Source organism: Hylobates moloch, unplaced genomic scaffold, assembly GCF_009828535.3.
Source record: "Hylobates moloch isolate HMO894 unplaced genomic scaffold, HMol_V3 SCAFFOLD_20, whole genome shotgun sequence".
NCBI lineage: Eukaryota > Metazoa > Chordata > Mammalia > Primates > Hylobatidae > Hylobates > Hylobates moloch.
This window is the reverse complement of record NW_026652295.1, coordinates 17,034,730-17,058,377: the sequence shown is the minus strand read 5'-3', so window position 1 is coordinate 17,058,377 and position 23,648 is coordinate 17,034,730. Positions and strand designations below refer to the sequence as shown.

Here is a 23,648-nt window from a genome sequence, read left to right as displayed (position 1 = left end):
CAACCTCAGCTCACTGCAACCTCTACCTCCCGGGTTCAAGCAATTGTAGTGCCTCAGCCTCCCAGATAGCTGAAACCACAAGCACCCACCACCATGCCCAGCTAATTTTTGTATTTTTTAGTAGAGACAGGGTTTTACTATGTTGGCCAGCTGGTCTCAAACTGTCTGTGATCCACGTGCCTCAGCCTCCCAAAGTGCTGGGATTATAGACATGAACCACCACACCCCACAGTTTTATTTATCTTTAAAAAATATTTTTGATAAATTGCTAAACAAATAATAGGTGGGTAAAATAATATTTCAGTTTTACAAATGTGTGTATATGTAGAACTGATGTAGTCTATATTTAAATCTATAAATAAACATGTTACTTTTATAATTAGAATAAAAAATAAAGTAATGGCCGGGTGCGGTGGCTCACGCCTGTAATCCTAACACTTTGGGAGGCCGATGCAGGTAGATTGCCTGAGCTCAGGAGTTCGAGACCAACCTGGGCAACACAGTGAAACCCCGTCTCTACTAAAATACAAAAAAAAATTAGCCGAGTGTGGTGGCATGCGCCTATAGTCCCAGCTACTCAGGAGGCTGAGGCAGGAGAATTGCTTGAACCCGGGAGGCAGAGGTTGCAGTGAGCTGAGATCGCATCACTACACTCCAGCCTGGGCAACAGAGTGAGACTCCTTCTCTGGGAAAAAAAAAAAAAAAAAAAAAAAGCGTTATTTTCAAATTATTATGTTTACAGGCCGTCACGGTCAAAGAAGCACTTTCCACCAAAGCCCGGCACATTCGGAGGAGCCTCAGTACACCAAATGTTCATAATGTAAGTGCATCCTGCCAAGGATCTGCTCCTATATGACATGTCTCAGGCTCTGGGGTGGGGGAAGGTAGGGTTCACACAGTGGCAATAGAGCTTAAGGCACTCGTGTGGGCATCCCAAAGTGTAGCCTGCTTCTCTATACCAAGGACGCACACCAGGCAGCACAGTTGTCTAAGACTGAGCCATTTGTTCAATCTTAGGAATTCCTGTTCAGCAAGTTATCTCCCTGAAAGAAGTTCCTTAAGATAATTTGAGTTTAGTTGGTTACAGATGGTGGAGTCAGCTATGAATCCTTGCACGCGAGTCCCTGGATGCTGGCTGCTCCAGGGTCAGTTTTTGTGCCCATTCTAGCTGCCCTAGTGGATATGAGTCTGCCGCCATCAGTGTGATAAGGAGTCAGCCACTGCATGTAGGTAATCCTGGAGTCCCTAGTTGTTCCTTTGACCATTTTGATTATTTTTGTCAACCAGTTGATCTAGAAAATCCAATTGACAGAAACTGATCCCAGCAGGGGGGACACTGTCACAGAGGGATAGGACAGATTAGTGCATGGAGCACTTCTAAGCAGCCACTTCCCGGAAGCAGCTGAGTAGAAGTAAGGTCTTTCCAAGGAAAAACACAGGCTTATTTGCCTTCCTGTTCTCCAGAATAGCCAGAAAATTATTTAAAACATGGTGACCACTTACAAAAATTGTCCTATAGTGGGCTACAGAGCAAATCCCAGTAATCATTATCACACAGATTACTTCTTCTGACTACAATGCGTTTATTAGAAATAGATAAGAGAGACTCATATAGTTGTAAATTGAAAAACACTTTTCATGAACTCATCTCTCAAAGAAGAAATTATGATGGAAATTAGAATGTAGAACTAAATGAGAATAAAAATGGTACATAGATCAATGTTTGTGCGATGCAGTTAAAGTGGTACTTAGAAATTATTAGCCCTAAATTGCCTATAATTCTGTATAAAGCAGAATACTAGACAGCAGAAAAAAATGAGAGAGTGAGGGCTACTATTAGGAAATTTATAGCTCTTATATTAAAAAGTAGAGTAAAAAAGAATTAGGTAAACATCTAGCTTAAAAAGTAAAGAAGGCCTTGTGCGGTGGCTCATGCTTGTAATCCCAGCAATTTGGGAGGCTGAGGTGGGCAGATCACCTGAGGTCGGGAGTTCGAGACCAGCCTGACCAACATGGTGAAACCCGGTCTCTACTAAAAATACAAAATTAGCTGGGCATGGTGGCACATGCCTGTAATCCCAGCTACTCAGGAGGCTGAGGCAGGAGAATCGCTTGAATCCGGGAGGTGGAGGTTGCAGTGAGCCGAGATTGCGCCACTGCACTCCAGCCTGGGCAACAAGAGCGAAACTCCGCCTCAAAAAAAAAGGTAAAGAAAAACTGCTTATGAAGTAATCTAAAAAAAAAATCTTTTTTTCAACCTCAGTCCGATCAAGAGTTTAGATTTCTTTGGGAAGCCATGGCGAGAGGATTGCTTGAGTCCAGGAATTTGAGACCAGCCTGGGCAACTTAGCGAGACCTCATAACCTGATGTTATGCCAACAAATGTAAAAGCTTAAATAAAATGGAAATGTCCTGTAAAAACTGAATCAAGAAGAAATAGAAAACCTGAATACAGCTATCACCAAAAAGAAGGACCATACTAAAATAATGACTATGACTATGCTCATTGATGAGAATTCACAGTATCAAAAAATTGGCATGTCCTTAAGCTAATCATTCTCAACAGAATTTTTTGTGAGATTTGATAAGCTGATTCTAAAACCTGTATGGAAAAGCAGTCAAAATATACTCATGTACAACCCAGAGATTTCATCCTTTAGATACATACTCTAGAGATTCTCATAAATATACAGGTTGTATTTAGAACTAAATGATACTAAAAATAGTGTACATATCAATACTTGACTATTGAATAAGACCATATATAGTAAGATACCACTTATGTGAAATATAAAATATGCAAAATAATATTAACTATTGGTTATGAGTATATACACACACAATTATATAAAACTTGTATGGGAATAATAAACCCCAAATTGAGAGTAGTCACTACTCCTGGAGAGGGATGAAAGAGGAGGAGAAGAATGAAGACTGCAGGCTTCAACTGTGACATTGTTCTTTATATAAAAAAAAAACCCTTATATTAAATATATAAACCACTTTGCTAAAACCATTCTTCTCTTATAGGTCTCTTCCAGCCGACCGGACCTTTCTGGCTTTGATGAAGATGATAAGGTATGCACCTATGGGCATGGCTAGGTTTTTAGCAGAATCTCAGTCTGGAAAGTTGTGGGATCTTGGTGTTTTTTAAATCTCTGGGCCTTACCTGGTAGATCCTGTCAGTTTAAAAAAAAAAAAAAGAAAAAGAAAAATCTCTGGGCTTCCCATCTTAATTGTAAGCAAATAACTCTCTACAACTCCATTTCCAGGTTCAAATCCTTGATGTGATATTGCTATGCACTTTTTTTTTTAAAACAATTTTTTTTTTTTTTTATTATACTTTAGGTTTTAGGGTACATGTGCACAATGTGCAGGTTTGTTACATATGTATCCATGTGCCATGTTGATTTCCTGCACCCATTAGCTCATCATTTAGCATTAGGTATATCTCCTAATGCTGTCCCCGCCCCCCCCACCCCCCACCCCACAACAGTACCTGGAATGTGATGTTCCTCTTCCTGTGTCCATGAGTTCTCATTGTTCAATTCCCACCTATGAGTGAGAACATGCGGTGTTTGGTTTTTTGTCCTTGCGATAGTTTACTGAGAATGATGTTTTCCAGTTTCATCCATGTCCCTACAAAGGACACGAACTCATCATTTTTTATGTCTGCATAGTATTCCATGGTGTATATGTGCCACATTTTCTTAATCCAGTCTATTGTTGTTGGACATTTGGGTTGGTTCCAAGTCTTTGCTATTGTGAATAGTGCCGCAATAAACATACGTGTGCATGTGTCTTTATAGCAGCATGATTTATAGTCCTTTGGGTATATACCCAGTAATGGGATGGCTGGGTCAAATGGTATTTCTAGTTCTAGATCCCTGAGGAATCGCCACACTGACTTCCACAATGGTTGAACTAGTTTACAGTCCCACCAACAGTGTAAAAGTGTTCCTATTTCTCCACATCCTCTCCAGCACCTGTTGTTTCCTGATTTTTTAATGATGGCCATTCTAACTGGTGTGAGATGGTATCTCACTGTGGTTTTGATTTGCATTTCTCTGATGGCCAGTGATGATGAGCATTTCTTCATGTGTTTTCTGGCTGCATAAATGTCTTCTTTTGAGAAGTGTCTGTTCATGGCCTTTGCCCACTTTTTGATGGGGTTGTTTGTTTTTTTCTTGTAAATTTGTTTGAGTTCATTGTAGATTCTGGATATTAGCCCTTTGTCAGATGAGTAGGTTGCAAAAATTTTCTCCCATTCTGTAGGTTGCCTGTTCACTCTGATGATAGTTTCTTTTGCTGTGCAGAAGCTCTTTAGTTTAATGAGATCCCATTTGTCAATTTTGGCTTTTGTTGCCATTGCTTTTGGTGTTTTTTTTTTTTTGAGACAGAGTTTCGCTCTCGTTGCCCAGGCTGGAGTGCAGTGGCACGATTTTGGCTCACTGCAACCTCCGCCTCCCAGGTTCAAATGATTCTCCTGCCTCAGCCTCCAGAGTAGCTGGCATTATAGTTGTTTGCCACCACACCTGGCTAATTTTGTATTTTTAGTAGAGACAGGGTTTCGCCATGTTGGCCAAGCTGGTCTTGAACTTCTGACCTCAGGTGATCGACCCGCCTCGGCCTCCCAAAGTGTTGGGATTACAGGCATGAGCCATCATGCCCGGACAATTGCTATGCACTTTCAGTATTACATTGTTACTTACCATGATAGGTTCCATACCAGGACAGTACCACACATAATTGAATAGATATCTGTGTGTTTATGGGTTTAACTCTAAATGGTTGGAGAAGGTGTTACATCCACCATAGCATACTCAAAATTATTTCAATGGGTAAAACAGGGGATTTAAAATTAAGGACAGATTGCAACATTATCTTATTCAACAAATATTTCTTGAATACATATTATATATGAGTTACTGTGCTAGAGACTAGATGATCCAAAAGGTATAAGCACAGATTTATGTCCTTAAGAAGTTTAAAATTTAGTCCTCGGAGGCAATCAACTCGTGAGAAGTTGAAATAAGATTAAGTAAGCCCATATGATATGCCAGCGTTTTCTGTTTTGTATACTAATACCTTATGCCTATTTGAAACTTTTAAATCTCAAATATAGGTAGAGTAACGACACTGCCAAATTTGCCTTGGACAGTCTCAGCTGTGCCTGCTATCCAGGCAGAATTACCAGTGGAATAGTTGTCCTTTGAGAGTGTTTCAGTTTGGTCATTAAGTTATCAAGTCACTCTGGATATATGCCACATTGCTCAAAGTGGCTACCTCTGGGGAGGAAGGAAGGTGAATGGGACCAAAAGATTACACTACATTTGTAATAATTTTATTAAACTTGAGCAAATATAATAAAATATTAACGTTTATTCACTCTGGGTATACCTTGGATATGATGGTATTTTTTACAATATTCAGCCCTTTCTGTATATTTGAAATATTTCATAATAAAAATAAAGAAGAGCATATATTGCCATTTAAAAAAAAAAAAAACAGAAGAAACTCCAACCTGGGCTTTATTTCTCATTTTAGGGTGATTCAATTACAGTTAACCCATATTTTTACCTCGTAGGGTTGGCCAGAGAACCAGCTGGACATGTCTGACTACAGCTCCAGTTACCAAGATGTAGCATGTTATGGAACTTTACCGAGGGATTCTCCTCGAAGGAATAAAGAAGGTAGTGGTGAGATTATTTTGCAGTGATATTTCTTTGTAATTACTTAGAAAAAGCATGAAAAAAATGTCTTTCATTAGTGGCATATAATAAGATATGAAGCTGATATTCTAGTTAACTAGATGATTCAAAACTGTCTTATTGAATGGAACATATCACATTCACTTATTTGATTTATTTTTGTTTTGTATCCAACATATCACCCAAATAATCATAGACTTTTTGTGTATTACTTTAGAACTTCCAAATCATCTTTCATCATCATTACCTGACTTTGAAGCCCAGTTTTGAGACACATACAAATCCTATTATTTTCTACCAGAATATCCAGCTCTGTCATGTTTGTGTACTCAAAGGAATTTTTAAAAAAACATGACTTTGATTCATAAAGCAGTTTTCAAAAACGATACCCAAAATGAGTTTGATTCATGGCAACATTATTACCTAAATTATATAGTCTACCAGTGCCTTAATGGGAACAGGATTCTTTGGCCATATATATCGGTTCTGTTACCTTATACCTTATATTAGTTGGTAAAATATAAGGTATATTCGCCATTATACTAGCAAATTGGGAAGGGAGGAAAGAGGCCAAAAATGTAAGAAATGATACAAGCAAGGAAGAAGAATTGTCCTCCCTTAGTCATATAGAGCAGGATTGCCTGAGGGGGAATAAAGGAGGCTCGCAAGAAAATTTACAGAGTATTAATTCACTGAATATTTATTGAGCCTCTACTTTCTGCCTTATAACTATGGAAATAAGATACACAGAAAACGAGATATTAAATGATAAGGTGCCAAAATGAACATGCAGCTAATAAGGGCTGTGAGAATTCAGAGAAATGGAAAATCAGCATGAGCTGAAATTGTTCTGGTTAGTGGTGCTTAAGCTGGATCTTGAAAAGAGTGTGGAAATTTGGTATCTCACTTTGTTCACACACACTAGCACTTCAGTAACTCTTTGTGACATTACAGATTTATGTCTATTCTTGCCTACATCTGTTCCATGGTTTTTTGGGGTTTTTTTGTTGTTTGTTTTTTGTTTTGTTTTGTTTTTAGACAGGGTCTCCCTCTCTCTTGCCCAGGCTGGAGTGCAGTGGCACCGTTATAACTCACTGCAGCCTCAACCCCTGGGGCTCAAGCAATCTTCTCGCCTCAGCCTCCTGAGTAGCAAGTACAACAAGTGCACACAACCATGCCTGGCTATCTGTTTGTTCTTTTTTCACAGACTGGTGTCCCTATGTTGCACAGGGTGGGAGTACATCTGTTTTAATGCTTAGCCAAATATTAGCCTATGAATTTCATTGTTCTCCCAGATATTCCCATGGCTGGGTCATTGTCTCAGTTCCTATGTTTTGCTTAAAGTGTTCAGCATCTGTAACCTCATAACTTCTCATCTTCCCCAGGTTGTACATCTGAGACTCCTCATGCCTTAACCATCAGCCCTTTTAAAGCATTCTCTCCTCAGCCACCAAAGTTTTTCAAGCCCCTAATGCCTGTAAAAGAGGAGCATAAGAAAAGGATAGCCCTGGAAGCAAGGCCTCTTCTGAGCCAGGAGGTAAATGCTTGACTTGTCTGTACTATGCAGAATAGAGCAGAGTTGTGTCGCCTGTGAAGCAGCAGTGTGCATTAATAAGCTGAGTGCTGCATGTGGACATGCATGGTCATCACTCCATGGTTCCCATTCTCGAATTCCTCTTTCTCAAGCATGCAGAGTCATGGTAGAATCTCTTGTTTGTTGTTGCTGCTGTGGTTTTATTTCTTTGTGTTTATGGCTTTTCAAAGTATTTTTTATGTTTCAAGTGAGAAAGATGTTTTCTAGGTGTTTTGAAAAGATTAAAGGCCTTTTTAAAAATTATTTTTCTTTTTTGTCTTTTTGGGGATTTCTAATTTTGTTTTTTATAGAGATGGAGTCTTGCTATGTTGCCCAGGCTGGTCTCAAACTCCTGGTCTCATGTGATTCTTTTGCCCCAGCTTCCCAAGGCACTGGGATTACAGGCATGAGCCGTTGTACCTGGTCAAAAGGCTGTTTTTTAAATAAGACTAATTATGCTTTTTGCCACAGAATCTGTTTATTCCTGTCATATTTCTTCAGTAGTTTAACTCTGGCCTGCAGAATTGGCTGCTGCATTACTTACATGTAATAAGAGTGTTAGCATTGCTTTTCTAACTTGCATGTACTTAATATGTATTTTGGCCGTTGTCGTCTTTGTGTGTGATGCATCTGTGTGTCTTAACCTTTGCAGAGCATGCCTCCACCTCAGGCACATAACCCTGGCTGCATTGTACCCTCAGGAAGCAATGGCAGCAGCATGCCAGTAGAACACAATAGCAAACGTGAGAAGAAGATTGTAAGTTCCGGAACCATTTCTGTCATATTGCCTGGTGGTGGGTTTAAGGCCCTTTCACAGACAATCATCCAAATGCTAGAAGAAATTAAGACATGTTGGGCCGGGCGCGGTGGCTCACGCTTGTAATCCCAGCACTTTGGGAGGCCGAGGCGGGCAGATCACGAGGTCAGGAGATCGAGACCACGGTGAAACCCCGTCTCTACTAAAAATACAAAAAATTAGCCGGGCGTGGTGGCGGGCGCCTGTAGTCCCAGCTACTCAGAGAGGCTGAGGCAGGAGAATGGCGTGAACCCAGGAGGCGGAGCTTGCAGTGAGCCGAGATCGCGCCACTGCACTCCAGCCTGGGCGACAGAGCGAGACTCCGTCTCAAAAAAAAAAAAGACATGTATTGGGTCTTTGTCTTAAAGAAAATAAAAATGTGACCATTGGTAATGATATTTTGCATGGATGTGGCCATGACCTACAATTTTATTTTATTTATTTATTTTTTGCTTAAGTTTGCTTAGAAAAAGGGAGAAAGGCACTTTTATTGCTTCTGGCCTTTATAAAAAGTGTAACAAAGAGATCTTTTTAATACCGAAATCTTTCTAATGTGCCTATACATATTGCCCAGATTCTGAAGTTAATCTACCTAGAGGAATTGCACTTACTTGGAGTAAGTAATCATGCATTTAATGCATTTAGCTGTGGATATGTTTGGAAGCTTTTTTATGTTGCCTGATGCTATTGCCAAGATAATTCTGTAGTTGGAGCTGCACTACAGTCTATCATAATCACCCTTCATCATCTCACTGTCTAGGGTAGCCTTTGTTAATTAGCTGGCAAAATATATTCCAATACCTTGGTGCCAGCCTTGCATTCAGGATGGCTTATATATTTTTTGCCACAGGTAGGTTGAAACTCTACCCACAAAACCTCATTCCTTAGCACTTGGTTTTAAAATTATTAATTTGAGATATAGTTTTAAAAACACTACATACCAGGCACCTTAGGTTATAAATTATACCTCAATTTACAACAAAAAAAAAACCTGTTTATTCTCAAGCCTGGAAAGAATTCTCTAATTTTTTGTCTCAGCTTTCACTCTCCTGTGGCTTCCTAGGCTTTGAAAAAGTAAAACCAGCTCAGGGAGACAGGAGACTGCTTGATGTTTATGTCACATCTCACTGTCTCTATTGGGTAGAGTGTAGGGAGTCTCATTTCCCATGACACCATGTCAGACCCATTCCCAATTCCCTCATTAGTGTGAGATCCTTTAACAGTTCTTAACGCACACCGTGTGAGAACTAACTAACTGCAGCTTAATCCGGATATGCAGTTTGCCACCCACCTGCATGCTTGGGGTGCGGGTGGATCTTCAGAAACAACCTTCTCATTCCTAATGTGAAGAAAGAAGAAAAGCACCATTTTCCCTCCATTTCTTCATCCCTCTTCCCTTCCTCTGCCTTTGGTTTCTCCCTGTCCCTCTATCCCAAAGCCCTGTCCTAGTTCCTGATGGAGAAGAATCAGCACATTAATAGGTGCGCCTTCATCTCTCCAAATCTTACTGAGCTGTTCTCTCACTTACCTGACCACCCCCTGCTCAATTAATAAGGGCTGCAGTGTGGGCTAAAAAGGCCAAATGACTAGTTTGTTCCCCTGCCAATTATTTGGCTCTGTGTCTGATTGGATCTGTTTATTGGCATGACACTTATCACTGTGGTGCACAGCCACTCAATTTAAACCTATTGCAACAATACATTTTGGTACAACACCATCAAGAGAATGCTGGATGACCCTTCTGGGGTGTTCAGCAGATAGTTTCACAGTTCACAGAGCTAGGCTCATGTTTTCTTCACTTTCCCTTTAATATTTTAAAATAAAACCTATCCCGGGGCTTTCAGCTAGCAGAGGGAAGGATGGAACCAGATTCTCTTGACCCAGGAAGTCTCAAGCAGCAGTTAGACTCTATGACTGAATGTGCCATGGAGTACAGTAAGAAGGATTTGATGGTGTTATTGTTCTTGCTGGAGTCTTACTTGAAAAAGCTGTCTCTACTCTCCATGGGAAACTGGCTTGCTGAGCACTTTGCACCTAAGAGGCAATTGTGCTCTTTAATTCATTCCAGACAGCAGTTTTTCAAGGTGTTTTGGTAGAGATTAAGTGCATTATTTGTTTGACCTGAGGTTCTTGTTTCTCTTTGGGAAACTTTAATTTTTCTCTTATAAATGGGTACAAACTGTTTTCTTCCTTTGTGACTAATTCATGTTCTTTTCCCTTCCACTCATGAACAATCAGAGTGACTCAGTTCGGACTGATCAAGAGAGTTTGAAATCATTCTTGAGAAGGACAGTATCAAGACATTGTTCCTGTTAATGTTTAACCCACCTAATTACCATAGTAACTTCTGTAATTTCACATAAAATATAGTAAATATGGCTATGCTTGATTCTTTTTTTTTTTTGGGACGGGGTCTCGCTCTTTCGCCCAGCCTGGAGTGCAGTGGCGCAATCTTGGCTCACTGCAAGCTCCGCCTCCCGGGTTCACGCCATTCCCCTGCCTCAGCCCCCCGAGTAGCTGGGACTACAGGCGCCCGCCACTGCGCCCGGCTAATTTTTTGTATTTTTTAGTAGAGACGGAGTTTCACCGTGTTAACCAGGATGGTCTCGATCTCCTGACCTCATGATCCGCCCGCCTCAGCCTCCCAAAGTGCTGGGATTACAGGCGTGAGCCACCGCGCCCTACCCATGCTTGATTCTTTAAGCAATATTTTGTTGTTTGATCAATTTGGGAAGACATACAGATGTACTTCATGTCTCATATGACTAAAACAGAAGAACAATATGCCTTTGGAGTCTGTCTTTTTAAGTCATAAAGCATAGAGAATAGCAGAAAGAAAGTCAGTGATTTTTCCCAGTATCCACACGACCATTCTATTAGGTCTTGCACAGACAGCATGTGGTTTATTCCTCTGGTTTACAGAAGAAAAAGCAAAGGGTTAGAATTGTTGAGCAACTTGCTCAAGGTCTCACAGTTAATGACAGCATAAGACCAAAGAGCCCCATTCCTCAGCATAATTAAGGGGACTCCAGTGACTCCAGGTTCTTCCAAATATAGTGCAATTCCAGTATACCCTGCAGCTGCTCTTCAGACAAAGGGCTCACTCCTCAGTACCATGGACAGAAGTACTGGAGCCCTTGGCTGGTACAGTTCCGCAAACAGAGACCTCTGGTGAACAGCACGACATGATTATAATAGGAGTGGAAATTGCATTAATGAAGGAAACTCCTTACAAAGAGTCACTGCTTTAATGTGGATTTCAATCCCTTTTTAAAATCAAGGTGTTTTCTGTATAGGTAAATATCAGCTGCATAAGTTAAATTGCAAAACTTAAATGAAGACTGTAGCTATAGAGAAGCTTGAGAACTTGACTCCATGTGCCACTTTAGATAGGGTTTTAATTATCTTTGTCCTTAAGACATTGTAGGAAGGTGCTCAGTTTATTCTTCTTTCAGATATAATGAGAAATGATGTTTCTGGTATAAAAAGTCTAAACCAAACTCCCTCAAAATATGAGTTTAAGCCAATTAAATCCTCCCTTAATTGGCAATAACTCAATAAACATTCAATCTCCTTTTAAGTATTGGAAAATGTTTCATCTCTACTAAGTTTTCCTTTTTCTGGAATAAGCTGTCCCTACTGTTTTAGTCTTTCCCTCTGGGCTTTTGGGTTATTTTCCCCACTGTGAACTGCTCCCTATTTGAACTTAATCTCTTGGGGCTTTGTAGATTCTTAGTTTTATTAATGTCATTCTAATCCTTTAGACATAATGTATTATCTTTGATAAATTTACAACTATTTCTACTCAGTGAATTCATGATTACATATTTCATTTGGCAAAATTGTATTTTAGGATAACAGGAGTTTCCTTGGTCTCAAGAAGAAATAACTTCAAGCATATAAAGGACTCCAAATTACTAATTCTCATTTTTAAATTTGATTTTTCCTTGAAGTAGATAACTTTTTAGTAATTAATTATAGTAAATAGTAATTTAGTAATTAATTGCATCAGGTATGCTTGCACTTGGAGAATTGTGTTTCTTTGCCAACTTAAATCAAAAGGAAATAGAAGAGACACAAACACTTGAAATTTAATTTTGTGCCGGGCACAGTGGCTCACACCTGTAATCCCAGCACTTTGGAAGGCAGAGACGGGCAGATCGCCTGAGGTCAGGAGTTCGAGACCATCCTAGCCAACATGGTGAAATCCCGTCTCTACTAAAAATACAAAAATAAGCCGGGCATGGTGGCAGACGCCTGTAATCCCAGCTACTTGGGAGGGTGAAGCAGGAGAATCACTTGAACCCGGGAGGCAAAGGTTGCAGTGATCCAAGATCGCGCCATTGCACTCCAGCCTGGGCGACAAGAGTGAGACTTCGTCTCAAAAAAAAAATATATACATATATATATATATATATATATATATATAATTTTGAGTCTAAACATGACAAGTAGAGAATCTAGAAAATATAGGCAAAGGCTATTGGTTCAGTCAATTCTGTTCAATCTTTGTTCCTTCTACAACATTCTGCCCAGCCCTGGGAAAGAATGCTCCACCCCACTTTTTTGATAATGCTACTTAATTTAGAATGGAGATAAAGATAAGATGAGAAGAGATTAGTGTTGCCAAAATTTTTGTTTTGCCAATTTCGGGAACTTTATCACTGATATTTGATATTCACCTTTGATTAATGGCTAAGGAATTAAGATCACCAGTTCCTTTACACATTTATTTTCAGTCACATTTTTACAACTAAGTTATAAAAACTAAATTATTTTAAAAGCTGAGAAGCATTTAAGGGAGTATTAAACTTTTTTTGAGGTATATAGAATCTTGAGATGCAAAAGAAAATATTACTATTAATCTAAACAGATGAAATTTATGTTCATTTGTGAACAAGTATTTGCCATGCCTTGAAGATATTGCCCCCCTCCCCACCTCGATTAAAATGCAAATTTATGGGCCAGGTACAGTGGTTCACACTTCTAATCCCAGCTACTCAGGAGGCAGAGACTGGAGGATTGCTTGAGCCCAGGAGTTTGAGGCTGCAGTGAGCTACAGTTGCATCACTGCACACCAACCTGAGTGACAGAGCAGGACCCCTGTCTGTAAATAAATAAATAAATCCTAGCTGGGCGCGGTGGTTCACTCCTGTAATCCTAGCACTTTGGGAGGCTGAGACGGGTGGATCACCTGAGGTCGGGAGTTTGAGACAAGCCTGACCAACGTGGAGAAACCCCGTCTCTATAAAAATACAAAATTAGCTTGGCTTGGTGGTGCATGCCTGTAATCCCAGCTACTCGGGAGGCTGACACAGGAGAATCGCTTGAACCTGGGAGGTGGAGGTTGCGGTGAGCCGAGATCACGCCATTGCACTCCAGCCTGGGCAACAAGAGTGAAACTCCATCTCAAAATAAATAAATAAATAAATAAATCTTAAAAATAAAATAAGTAAATTAATAAAATGCAAACTTAATGAATAAGGCTGATGCTTTGGTTCCAGGTCTTTACATGCACCTAGTAGTTCTAATTGTACAGATGCTTTAAACCAAATGACCAATGAAAGAAAGCTAACTTTTTTGAGGTGTCTAAGTTTACCTGTGAATGAAATTTTTATCTATCCATGCAGAGTCCAGGATTGTTCTAAGAGCAAGGATGCAAAGTTGTAATTCTCTGAGGGAGGGACCATGCATGCCTTCTTGTGCTCACCATTGCTATTCCCAAGTCCTTAGGACAATGGCTGCCATATAGTGGACGTTCAATGTGTATTTGTTAAATGAAAGACACATTTTAAAAGGAATATTTGCGATTTCATTAGGTGCTTCTGAGATTAATTAGAAATGGCTAGAGAGTTTATCACTTATTTTATTTGAACTTAAAATATCCACAGTTTTTCTACCAAATATAAAAGAATCGTTCATTTGGAGAGAGACTGGGGAGTTGGTGACACCCACTTTTGCATGTATTTACCAATTTTTATGAACAGGGGTTTGAAAACTGTTTTACAAAGGAGATTTTCATTTAAATTTTACTATGCCTTCTTTACCTTGTAGCCAAACCCTCTACTCATACTTCCCAAAAATCCTAGAAGACCGTAATTGTCAGATTGTTAGTATTTTATAGCCTTACGATATTTAGCATAATATGAGTGTTGAGATTGTGTTTTTTGCCCTTTTGCAGTTGGGTTCTTTGTTTTACTCCCTTTTCCCCCATAAAATAGCTGAGAAACTTTTTACAAATTACCTTAACTACCTGCACTTTGCTTCCCAAGGTGAAGATTCTAAAGACAAATGGAGTGGCTCTTCTCTGCTTCTGCCTGTTTCTCTGCTCATTTAATGAGAAAAGAGAAAACATCACAACTAAAAGCTAATTTTGAATAACTAATAAAATGTCCACTGCACTTCAGTTCCATTCTTTCTCTTAAACCAGGGAAGGAACTTTTTCTAATTAGCACTGAGTGAGCCTTGAAAAACTAAATCCCCTTCATATTAGATGATAAGGGGTTTATATTCACAGGTCTCTGAGAATACTGATATACCTATATCTACAATAGGTGACAAGATCTGGCCAAATTTGGAAAGACAAAAAGAAAACACTGAACACTATGTGAATGTGAATGCCTTTAACAGCAAAGTATTTAAAACTTGTCTCAACAGTACAGTTGCTACAAGGAGCTAATGACTGACTTTTGCTTCACTTCTATAGGACTCTGAGGAGGAAGAAAATGAGCTGGAAGCTATTAACAGGAAGCTAATAAGTTCACAGCCTTATGTGCCTGTGGAGTTTGCTGACTTCAGTGTTTACAATGCCAGCTTGGAGAACAGGGAATGGTTTTCCTCTAAAGTAGATCTGTCAAACTCACGGGTCTTGGAGAAAGAAGTGTCCCGTAGCCCTACCACCAGCAGTATTACCAGTGGCTACTTTTCCCACAGTGCCTCCAATGCCACCCTGTCTGACATGGTTGTCCCTTCTAGTGACAGCTCAGACCAGCTGGCCATTCAGGCAAAGGATGCAGACTCCACCGAGCACTCCACACCGTCGCTTGTGCATGATTTCAGGCCGTCCTCAAACAAAGAGTTGACAGAAGTTGAAAAAGCCTTGGTAAAGGACAAGATAATTATGGTGCCACTCAAGGAAAACAGTGCCTTAGCCAAAGGGAGCCCATCATCCCAGAGTATCCCTGAGAAAATCTCCAAATCACTGTGCAGGACTGGCTCATGTTCAGAACTAGATGCCTGCCCCAGCAAAATTAGCCAGCCAGCCAGGGTATTCTGCCCCAGGGAGGTGACGGTAGAACACACCACCAACATCCTTGAAGACCATTCTTTCACAGAATTTATGGGAGTGTCAGAGGGAAAAGATTTTGATGGTTTGACAGATTCTTCTGCTGGAGAGCTTTCCAGTAGGAGGAACCTACCAAATAAAACAGGCAGCAAGACTGTCTCCGATGGGCTCCACCACCCCAGCCAGCTGCATTCCAAGTTAGAGAATGACCAGGTAATAATTCCAGAGGCAGCCTTTTGGGTTCTGTGCTGTCAATGAGTATGTCTAACTGTATACCAACCCCAGAGGCCCTTCACTGCAACGACTTGGTAGGAAAGATTCATCCAGATGTTTCTGACAGCAAAGATGAGCCCACAAAGAAGCAGGCTCACTTCCTGCACAGCTGTCTCTGTCGGAGAGCAAGTCTGTTTTGGGAACTAGAATGCAATTGTGAAATTACAGGACCAGTGGATTTTTTTACCTGGCACATGGGTTGGTGTTGAATTAAGTGTTCGGATGGATAAGGATCAATCTCATATTCATTCCCTGGGATGTTTAGTTACCAGTTTTCCCAAAGTATTCTGGTAGCATCTACCATATTTCATCAAATCTGTGATTCCTTTGATTATTATATGATCCATTATTTTATGTATCACTAAGAAAAAATACTGCCAATTAAACTTTATCATATCAACAGTTGTAAGACACCCCAATTTCAGAGATGGTAAAATGTGGAGAGAAAAACATATATATCGTAGAACTGGAAAAAGACAGTCGTTTGGTGCCTATAGGTGAAAAAGTGCTTTGGGGAGGTATAGGCAAATTCCAGCAGCAGTTGAAGTTTGGACTTTGGGAGTAACTCAGGTTAGTTTATAATATTGGTTAATTTTCTTTTTCTTTTTTTTTTTTTTTTTTTGAGATGGAGTATCGCTCTCACTCTGTCACCCAGGCTGCAGTGCAGTGACACGATCTTGGCTCATTGCAACCCCCACCTCCTGGCTCAAGTGATCCTCCTGCCTCAGCCTCCCGTGTAGCTGGGACTACAGGCACGTGCCAGCACATCTGGCTAATTTTTTTTTGTATTTTCACCATGTTGGCCAGGCTGGTCTCAAACTTCTGACCTCAGGTGATCCATCCGCCTTGGCCTCCCAAAGTGCTGGGATTACAGGCATGAACCACTGTGCCTGACCAATACTGGTTAATTTTCATATGGGAACAAAATGAGGTTTTGCCACTATTCCTGAGGAAAATCACAAACTACATAAATAAGAGATGTTCTGCTTCTGAGCATTCTGTTCTGAAGTACCACCATTTATTCCCATTCACATTCATTTGTTTGGTCCCCCAACTTACTGTAAAAGGCATGGGAGAGTCATGGCTTAGCAAAATAAAGAACTGAGAGAGCTAGAAAGAGGCTTGGTAAAAGTAAAATGATCATGCTGCTACTCTATCCCTTTGTTTGGCTGAGCAAGTTATTCCATTGATGTGGCTTTTGCCGCTGCTTTTCATACCAGCCCTTAAAATTTCAATGTATGGTCATTTATACAGCATACTCATTACTGAACTGCCAAAACCTAAACAGTCGTCTCTGACAAGAAGAAAAAGATTTCCTTCCCCGACATAAGAATAATGATAGAGTCACTCACCACCGTTCTTGCAAGCAATACATGCATTTGTCCAGGTCTTCAACTTTCTTTACCTGGATTAAAGCAGAAGCTACACGGCTGGTAGACATCAGCTTTTCAACCCTTGTTCATCAAGAAGGCCAGTGTCAAAGACTCTTTAATTCTTTACTGTAAGATTAGGTTTGCTTCTCAAACCTAAAGGTGCTACAAACTCTAGGGGCAAGGAGGGTGTGGCAGGCCTCTTAAAAATTCATATTCATGGCCGAGTATGGTGGCTCATGCCTGTAATCCCAGCATTTTGGAAGGCCGAGGCGGTTGGATTGCCAGATGTCAGGAGTTCGAGACCAGCCTGGCTAAATGGTGAAACCCCATCTCTACTAAAAATACAAAAATTAGCCGGGCATGGTGGCACATGCTTGTAGTCCCAGCTACTCGGGAGGCTGAGGCAGGAGAATCACTTGAACCCGGGAGGTGGAGGTTGCAGTGAGCCAAGATCGCACCACTGCACTCCAGCCTGAGCAGCAGAGCAAGACTCCGTCTCAAAAAAAAAAAAAAAAAACTCAAATTCACCTGGGTTTAGTGGCTTGCACCTGTAGTTCCAGCTATTCTGGAGGCTGAGGCAGGAAGATCACTTGAGCCCAAGAGCTCAAGACCAGTCTGGACAACAGAGCAAGATCCTATCTCTGTTTAAATAATTTTAAAAATTCAAATTCCCAGGAGTCACTGCCCTCCAGCCCTAAGATATTGCTTTATACAGTGTGCAGCAGGAGAAATAAGGTATTCACAAACCCTTCCTTCCTCCCCATCCTCTCGCATCCCCATAGAGTAATAGGAGACAGGTTATCTGAGGGCCATACTGTGGGAAGCACTGCCCATAGAAGAGGGAAGAGGAGCAACAACCCCCCTTCTTTTTTCATGCCTAGATTATTTAGAACGCAACAGGAAAAGGTAAGGATTGGGAAGTTTCCAGAATAGTGCGTTCCTCCCAAAGATCATGGTTTAAAGTGAAATTTACAAACATGTTATCTCAAGATGATGGGATTATGGAGATTTTTCTCCTTTAAAGAGTTTTTAGCCGAGCGCAGTGGCTCACACCTGTAATCCCAACACTTTGGGAGGCTGAGGTGGGTGGATCACCTGAGGTCGCAAGTTTGAGACCAGCCTGACCAACATGGAGAAACCCTGTCTCTACTGAAAACATAAAATTAGCCGGGAGTGGTGGCACATGACTATAATCCCAGCTACTCAGGAGGCTGAGGCAGGAGAATCGCTGGAACCCGGGACGTGAAAGTTGCAGTGAGCCGAGATTGTGCCATTGCACTCCAGCCTGGGCAACAGGAGCTAAACTCTGTCTCAAAAAAAAAAAAAAATTTTGGAGGCCGGGCATAGTGGCTCACGCCTGTAGTCCTAGCACTTTGGGAGACCAGGGCAGGAAGATCTCATGAGCCCAGGAGTTTGACACCATCGTGGACAACATAGTGAGACTCTGTCTCTACAAAAATTTAAAATTTTTTTGATTTAATGTTTCTGCTACACTGGTTTTAAGAAGTTGTTTTGACAGTTTAAAATTTTTTCTGAGAACCATAAGTTTGACTTTGTTCAAACCCCTGAAATGACTTAGACTGCACATCCAGAAGTCACTTTTTTTTCTTAATTTTTACTTTGGTTGTTGCTGTCATTACTTTTCCTTGAAACATCACCTCAGGGCTTTTACAGTGTGGATTCCAGCACTGGATTCCATAATAAAACCAATCCTGTGGGTCCCTTCAGGAAGAGCCCCTTTCTTGTGGTGGGTGTGGACTGGGCTGAGAGTGGGTGCTGTGGGTGGGGTGGGGAGGTGGGGATGAGAAGCATGAACTCACCAGCCTCTGCATTCCAGGGAGGTACAGCCTCACGGTGAGAGCGGCAAGCACCCCCTCCTCAGGCCACAGCTTGGCGTCTTTGTTCGCCTGGTCACCTTGGGCAAGCACCAGCCCCATCTCTAAAACATGCTGCCGCCTGGCTGGACCTCAGACCAGAAGCTGGAGAATCCACGCTGTGCACTTCCTGGGCCACCTCCTTTCCCCTCCCCAGCGGGAGAAGCGGCACTTTGTCACTTGAGTGGATCAACAGCCTCTGCTTTTTCCAGAAAGCAAGAGAACTGAAAATCCTGGATTAACTAAGTGACAATATTTTTGTTTGCACTTACTACACACCTCCACTGTATAGAAACCTCTACAAATTCCAACAGACTTTATTCTTGTACAGTTTTAATCAGTTCTTACTGTAGAATCTGGAGTCAGTGCTCTAATCTGTTTTTTATAAATAATATATATTATGTATATGAAATGTGTATCTATAGTATGTCTGGAGACAGACAAGGCTGCACACTAAAATGCAGATAAAGGTGATTTGTAGAAAATCATAAGGTACTGGACTTTGTTACAAAGCAACTTGGGCGATCTCATACATGAGCAGATGAAAAATATTTTATTGCCTAAGAATGAGCTTGCAAATCCCTCTTTGCAGAAAAGGTTATAGAATGCTGTTCTTTATAACCAAAGAACTTACATAAGGCAACATTTTTGCTGTCCACTCTTTTGTGTGAACATGTATGTTTGACTGCAAGTTTGGTGCCATAATTCTCTTGGCTACCAAGCCACGTGCTGCCATTCTCTGTCCTTTGTTTCATAAGCACACTGAGAAATCTCACAGCTATATTCTTTGGTCTTCTACCTGCCCCACCACCTGCTGACTTGACATTGTATTATAACTGTTGACAATGACTGGGGCCCTGACTCCACAGTTGCCTGGACTGTGGCTCAGCCCAGCCAGGCAGGTGGAATGAAGAGAGCAGTATTACTGTAAGAAAACACAAGGACAGCCAGGAGTCGTGGTGGGGTGGATGGGGTGGGAGGTGTTGATTTTTGTGTGTTTTTGTGTGTGTGGTTTTGTTTTGGATTGGTAGGTTTCACTGTTGTGTGGTTTTGCTGTTGTTATTTTGCTTGATTCTGGAAAATGCTGAGGAGGTGGACTGAGCTATGAAGTTCAGTGGTTCACACTTTACCATGTTTGCAGGAGATGATCGAATACAGATGACCCTGCTGTCGTGTCTTCATTTGTAAAATTCCCCTACAAATGGAGACATTGAAGGATTATGTATATGGAAATTTTTACAAAAGTCCTTTCTGTACCTATTCTGTAGATGCCTGTATAATCAGTCTGGATGTACAGCTATAAATGTGTTGTGAGAGCAAGAGAGAGAGAATGCGTACAGCCTGCTGTACCTTTTTTCTTTTAAGTTCTTCGAGTTGGTAAATGAGTAAGATATTGGAAACCTTAATGAAAAGCTGCTGTTCATGATTTGTGTGTATAGTGAGCTGACTGTAGTATTTTATTATTGTCTGTTAAAAAAAGAAAAACTGTAATTTATATCCCCTTTCAACTTTATTGTGTTTAATTGGTACACATTTCTGTGTGTGTGTGTGTGTGTATGTGTTTTAGAATACAAACTGTGTAATTCAGATTTTAAAACACTAATTGTTTGTCTTTGATAACCCTGCCTTTAGTTTCAAATCTAACTTACCATATTTCTATGTGTGCATGTCTCTGCAGTGTTAAAAAATAATAATATCAGCTAGCATTTATTAGGGGTCAACTGGGTATTAGGCACTGTTCTAAACATTTGATATTCATTATCTCATTTAATCCTCACAGCAACAGACCCATAGGTACTGTGGTCATTAAGTGTTTGACAAGTGGAAAACTGAGGCAGAGAAGTTACTGATGGAGCTGTAGCAAAGCCAGGATGCAGGCCACACTTCACTTGCCAGTCTCTGTTTTCAGCCTGGTGACATGTCATGGACAGACAGGCCTTTTGAAACCTAGGCACCTTCAGAGGACAGAAGGGTGTGGTGAGTGTCACAAGTTCCAGACAGACCAGTCCCATCGTGGTGGAGGGGGGCTATCTGGAGCAGGTAGGACATGGTGTGTTATACCTGTTCACGACGCTTAAATTTTTACAGCAAGCAGCAGTACCCTGCCACCTGTGAAATAGTGGCTAAAAGTAGCGTATTATAAAAATCTTATTTAAAAACAGAATTATTACAGCATCTTTTCAGAAAAAGCTCAGCTGTTCACAATACCCTTTCTGAAGTTACAAAGAATTAGATCTAGCCTGTTCTGGACAGAAGGGTGCCCTGTATAGAGTTCCATGGGAAAGGAGAGAAGGGACCCAAAAAAATCCCAAAACTTATTTGAATTTTAGAGAATGGGTTTGAGAAGAGGAAAGCAGCTATTTAATATTTAAATGAAAGATGACAACTAAACATATAGTTCGAGAGAAAATGAACAAATCATCATTCCCCTTGCTAGTGTGAGACCAGTGGTATTCAGGTCAGCGACATTGTCATCTGTCATTATGACTAAGAACAAACTGGGTTTAGGACATATTTTATTGGATAGTTAGAGGCGTGTGTTTAACAGTTATTTCCAAGATACAGTAGTGCCAGTGTCAGCACATTTGTTGATGGTTTTTTGGACACACATTTTATCATAACAAAAATACAACCTTGTGTTTCTATGGCACCGACTTATGAGGAGAATAGCTGTTTATAAAAATACCTTTGGGGCTACGGCTCGAACTGCGTCCACTAGCACAGGAGTGGGAGTCACGGGGACTGGCTGCAGCATTCTCATTGTGTCCTCCTGGGGAGAGGAAAGGGTCATTTGGAGCTGCCAGTTTCCCTTCCTGGGGGCCTTTGGGGGTTTGGTGAGAACTGGAAAGAATTTGCTCAAAGGGAAACCAGAAAAGCAGCAGCTCCTTACCTAAAAAGTTCATTTTGCCTCGGTTGTGAGTTCTTTCATTAAGAAAGATAAATTCTGGCTGGGCGCGGTGGCTCACATCTGTAATCCCAGCGCTTTGGGAGGCCAAGGCAGGTGGATCACCTGAGGTCAGGAGTTCGAGACCAGCCTAGCCAACATGGTGAAATCCCATCTCTACTAAAAATATAAAAACTACCTGGGCATGGTGGTGCACGCCAATAGTCCCAGCTACTCAGGAGGCTGAGGCAGGAGAATCATTCAAACCCGGGAGGTGGAGGTTGCTGTGAGCCGAGATCACGCCACTGCACTCCAGCCTGGGTGACAGAGTGAGACTCTGTCCAAAAAAGGAAAAAAAAAAATATATATATATCTATATATATATAATTTCCATTAGGCCACATGATTCAAAACCAAAGAATGTAGAGCCTGAAAAAAACCAACAGTTGGGAGTAGCTTCCTTAGGAATAATGTCCTCTGCTAGACCAGCTTTTCTAGGCACTACATTCCTTTTTTTTTTTTTGCCTCAGCCTCCCGAGTAGCTAGGATTACAGGCGCCTGCCACCACACCCAGCTAATTTTTGTATTTTCAGTAGAGACGGGATTTCACCATGTTGGCCAGGCTGGTCTCGAACTCCTGACCTCAGGTGATCCACCCACCTTGGCCTCCCAAAGTGCTGGGATTACAGGCATGAGCTACCACGCCTGGCCGACGCTACATTCTTTAAGGAACAAGGCTACGATCCATTTAAAGAAGATTTGTACCATCTCATAGGATACAAAGGAAATCATTGCTAGGTGACCATGAAGATTCTTTGATTTTTTTTTAAAAAAGGCAAAAATAAGGTCTAGTTAGAGAATGAAAAATATCTACATCTCAGAACAACTCTATTTAATCTAAAAAGCTCCCTACAATTGCCAGCCTATTTGCAGTCTCTTAATATGCCCACTACCCTTTCAGCCTGTACATGAGAAAATGTTTTTGGTTCCGCAGGATATCGAAGATAAGATTTTTTTTTTAATGTTTTTTAATTTTTTTTGGAATCTGTCACTGAATTATATTTCAGATGCAGACACTGTGGTATTTCCATGTTTGTGATATTTACTGTGCAGTTTGTCATTAACAACTTGCATGGAGTAGGGCGCCATAGAATTTGCTTTAGTGTTTCAGTTCAAATAGAGATCCTAATTCAAATGTCATAATTCAAATTCAAACACAGTATGCTTGTTGTAAAATTTATCAGGTTTGCTGATGTTACCTTTTTTATTAAAATTTTTGCGGGGATAATATATTGTGACAGTCTTTGCAGCTACAGAGAACAGGACAGGCCATCAGGGTATATTTCCCAAGTATCTGACTGAAAACCTAAGCAAGAGAAGTGAGACAAACCATCTAATCTGTATCCTTCCACTAACAGGCTGTGTCCTTTTGAATTTCCGAGGTCCATGTCCTTCTACATAAAATGAGGAGATGAGACAAGAGCAGCAGTTCTCAAAGTGTGGTTGGAGAGGGGACGGTCCTCAAGAGACTTTCAAGGATAGTCAAGGTCAAAGCTATTTTTATAATACTAATACATCATTAGAATCTTTTTCACTCTATTTCTTTCATGAATATGGAGAGGAGTATGGAGAGGAGTTTTCCAGAGGCTACCTCACATGTGATATTGTAACAGACTAAATGCAAAGCAGCTTTGGGAATCCAGCTTTCATCTATTAAGTCAGACATTAGAGAGATTTACAAAAATGTAAAATAATGCCACTCTTCTCACTAAAAAAATAAAAATAAAAAACCTTTAGGGTTAGGTAAGGACAAGATACTATCTTCTACTAAATTATGCTGCCCCAGCCAATAATTATTTTTTAGATTACAGTATTTTAA

At 40.7% G+C, this 23,648-nt stretch overlaps 1 protein-coding gene across 6 annotated transcripts in view; it reads left to right on the top strand.

The window, feature by feature from the left end:
• The window catches only part of KIF13A (kinesin family member 13A), a 238,511-nt gene extending 216,684 nt beyond the window's left edge, over positions 1 to 21,827 (top strand). For 2 of the 6 annotated variants that reach the window (XM_058432204.1, XM_032140352.2), the window contains 7 exons: positions 743 to 820; positions 3,031 to 3,078; positions 5,588 to 5,693; positions 7,097 to 7,248; positions 7,937 to 8,041; positions 14,787 to 15,578; positions 18,849 to 19,838. In XM_058432204.1, the coding sequence (XP_058288187.1) occupies positions 743 to 820; positions 3,031 to 3,078; positions 5,588 to 5,693; positions 7,097 to 7,248; positions 7,937 to 8,041; positions 14,787 to 15,578; positions 18,849 to 18,869 (1,302 nt within the window). In that variant the 3' untranslated portion in view covers positions 18,870 to 19,838. The other 4 variants (XM_032140354.2, XM_032140353.2, XM_032140355.2 and 1 more) reach the window with 3 other exon arrangements.
• The last annotated feature ends 1,821 nt before the right edge of the window (positions 21,828 to 23,648 follow it).